Consider the following 2,844-nt stretch of genomic DNA (forward strand, 5'->3'; position numbering starts at 1 on the left):
CTCTTGTTAAATCACCCGCAAACCATGGTTCAGCCCCTCGCGCTAAATTCCAGTTTGCGAGCGCAAATTACTGCACGCAAAATTGGATCTTGATAAATCCGGCCCATTGACTCTTCAGCAATCCCTCACACTGAGCATGCTTGTAGCGACAGTGGAGAGGAAAAACTCCCTTTGAACGTCCCTTTTATACATTCATAAAGGGATTTTATAAGCTCCTTCACAATCACAGATCTTTTCTGTTTTTGCTTTTTTTCTGAATGTTTGAGATCATAAAACAAATATAGAGTTAGGTTTTCAGTTTTGTTTTTTCCTTCTTAACTAAACTAACTTGGTTCTATGAGAGGAAACTACTCACCTCCCTCATTAAAACATAAATGACCTTTGATTTAACCAGATATTAAAAAGCTGAGTATCGTCTTCACATGATTTAAAAATCTAAAAGCAGTTAAATGCTTCTTCTTCATGCTAAATAATATTAGGGAGGAGATCCCTGAGGTGAAGCATAGCGGTGGCCGCATCATGCTGTGGGGGTTTCTCTATAGCTGGGACAGGATTTGATCATTGGATGATGAAGCTGAATGGATGTAAAAGCAGAGATGTTTTAGTGTTTATTCTCAAACATTATATTTATTTAGCACTTCCTGTTTGTAATGGTTGAAATACGACTCAGAGGAAACTTTTCAAGAACATAGGAGGTTGTTTCTAAGCTGCCTGTTCGTCAAGAAGGAAAGTTCTCAAGAAATTAAACTTGATTTAAAAGTTTAGTTTGGGGAATGAAAAGTGAGTCGAGTGTTTTTGGATGAAATTTAAAGCAGCTTTAACTTTGCAGCAGCAGAGACTCAGAAAGACGGTTTCTGTCACGCTCATCAGGAAAATCTTGGCTGGATGTTTGGCAGCAACAAGCAAACCGTTAGGAAAATACAAAATGAGACGTTTCTGCCCAACAAAGAGCAGAGAGAGAAAAACAAACTTTAAATCAGTTTTACAATATATACACAAACATGTATAAACATTTTAAACATTTTATGTATTAAAATCATCCTAAATGGAGCCGAATGGAACACTGCAAAAATCTAAATCTAGACTAGTCAGTTTTTTCTTAAAATAAGTGCATTTGTTCTTGAATTGAGGAGATAAAAGAGACATTCTGCCAATGGAACAAGATGATTTACGCTTAAAATAGGAAAACACAATTGCATTGTCTTATTTCGAGTGTATGTTATCTAATTATCTTATTTTGAGAGTAAAATTACTCATCCCATAGGCAAAATATCTTATTTACCTTCTCAAATTAAGGGTGAATACACTTAATTTAGGAAATTTTTATTTATTTCTAGATCGTTTTTGCACTGAAAATCCTAAAGTGTGGAAAAGATTGCAGTGAAAACTAAACAAACCTGGAATCAAAGTTTGCCTTAAAAACATTTTTTTAGCTAATTTCCAAAGATTTGCTGTCTGTTAATTTAATTCCTCCTTTCTTATTAAAATGATCTTCTAATTGCGTAGCATTTGAAGCAGGGCTTAATTTCTTTTTTTCATTAAGCTAAAGGTAGAATATCATCCTCAATATCAGTTTTAGACTTTAAAAATGCAAAAAATGGTAATTTTTCTTAAAATAATTGACATTTTTCTTGAATTAAGGAGTGAAGTGAGACATTTAGCCAATGGAACGAGATAATTTACATTTAAAATAAGAAAAAAAAACAATTGCATTGTCTTATTTCAAGCATAATATCCAATAACCTTAAGAGTAAAAATACTAATTTCATTGGTAAATCATCTTATTTACTTTATCAGATTAAGGCTAAATACACTTAATTTCAGGCATTTTTACTCGTTTTTTGATCGTTTTTGCAGTGAATGTGTGAACTTTTCACCGTAGCGTAGACGTTCCAGTTTGTTCTGCTATTTGTTACACTTTGCGATTCCTTACAGGGGAATTTGACATGTTTTTTCATTTGTTTTGATGTTTCTTTTAACCAGCGGAGCGAGATGAGATGATAAGCTGCGTGTACGTGAGTCGGGAGGAGGAGAGAGTCGCCGTGGCCTTCTCCAGGCCCGTCAATGTCAGCACCTTTCTTCTCTGCTTTTTATTTTTAGTGTTTTCTTCTGAAGCACTTCTCTGCCTGTAATCACACCTTCTCAAACTCTCCTGGCTATTTCTCCATAAACCAAGTAGTTATTTTATCCGTCTGCCTGAGGGGTATGTTTGTTCTTCATCCAGCCTTGTCCTCCTCCAGGCGCAGTCGGTGGGGCTCCTGCTGATCCTGGATGGTCAGCCTCAGAGGGTGGAGTGGCAGAGCGTCCATCCACACTTCAAAAACAGCCCCGTCTGGGTATCCTTTAATTTACCATCGCTTTGCTGCTTTTCACTTCTCATATAAAGCAGCATGTAAGTCAGGGCGGGGGGGAATGTGGAACATTTAATGATTGACTCTGAACCACAAACACAGGCTCTGGTTTTATTTTACATTCACTATTCCTTTCATTTCCAAGCAGAAGAAGGTTTTATGGTGATTTATTTAAAACAGGGAAATAAATCTTCCCATTCTTTGGTCCTCGGCTTGATTAAAGCAGCTGTAGTGCGGCTCTCCAGGCTTCTTACAAATAAGCAGAGGGACAAACCTGGATGGAGAGTTTCCTGATTATTCATGGCAGGAAGCGTCAGCTTGGAGGTTAAACAAGAAACAAAACTTCACAGATTCATTCAGGCTCCTCCCTGGATCCCATATTCAATTCACTGATCATGATTATTCTGTTTTCTTTAAAGGAAAAGTCGCTCATATTCAGAATTCAAACTTCTGAAAGTACTTTAAATATGAAATTATTACAAACTGTTCAATT

The 2,844-nt window shown here is 36.4% G+C and overlaps 1 protein-coding gene across 1 annotated transcript in view; it reads left to right on the forward strand.

Moving 5' to 3' along the window:
* rabggta (Rab geranylgeranyltransferase, alpha subunit) overlaps positions 1 to 2,844 on the forward strand; it is a 20,408-nt gene that overhangs the window by 8,263 nt on the left and 9,301 nt on the right. Inside the window, exons 8-9 of the mRNA XM_015396137.1 lie at positions 1,984 to 2,066; positions 2,241 to 2,336. Coding sequence (XP_015251623.1) covers positions 1,984 to 2,066; positions 2,241 to 2,336 — 179 coding nt within the window. The remainder of the gene's footprint in view (positions 1 to 1,983; positions 2,067 to 2,240; positions 2,337 to 2,844) is intronic.

Source organism: Cyprinodon variegatus, unplaced genomic scaffold (genome assembly GCF_000732505.1).
Source record: "Cyprinodon variegatus isolate N-32 unplaced genomic scaffold, C_variegatus-1.0 Scaffold777, whole genome shotgun sequence".
NCBI lineage: Eukaryota > Metazoa > Chordata > Actinopteri > Cyprinodontiformes > Cyprinodontidae > Cyprinodon > Cyprinodon variegatus.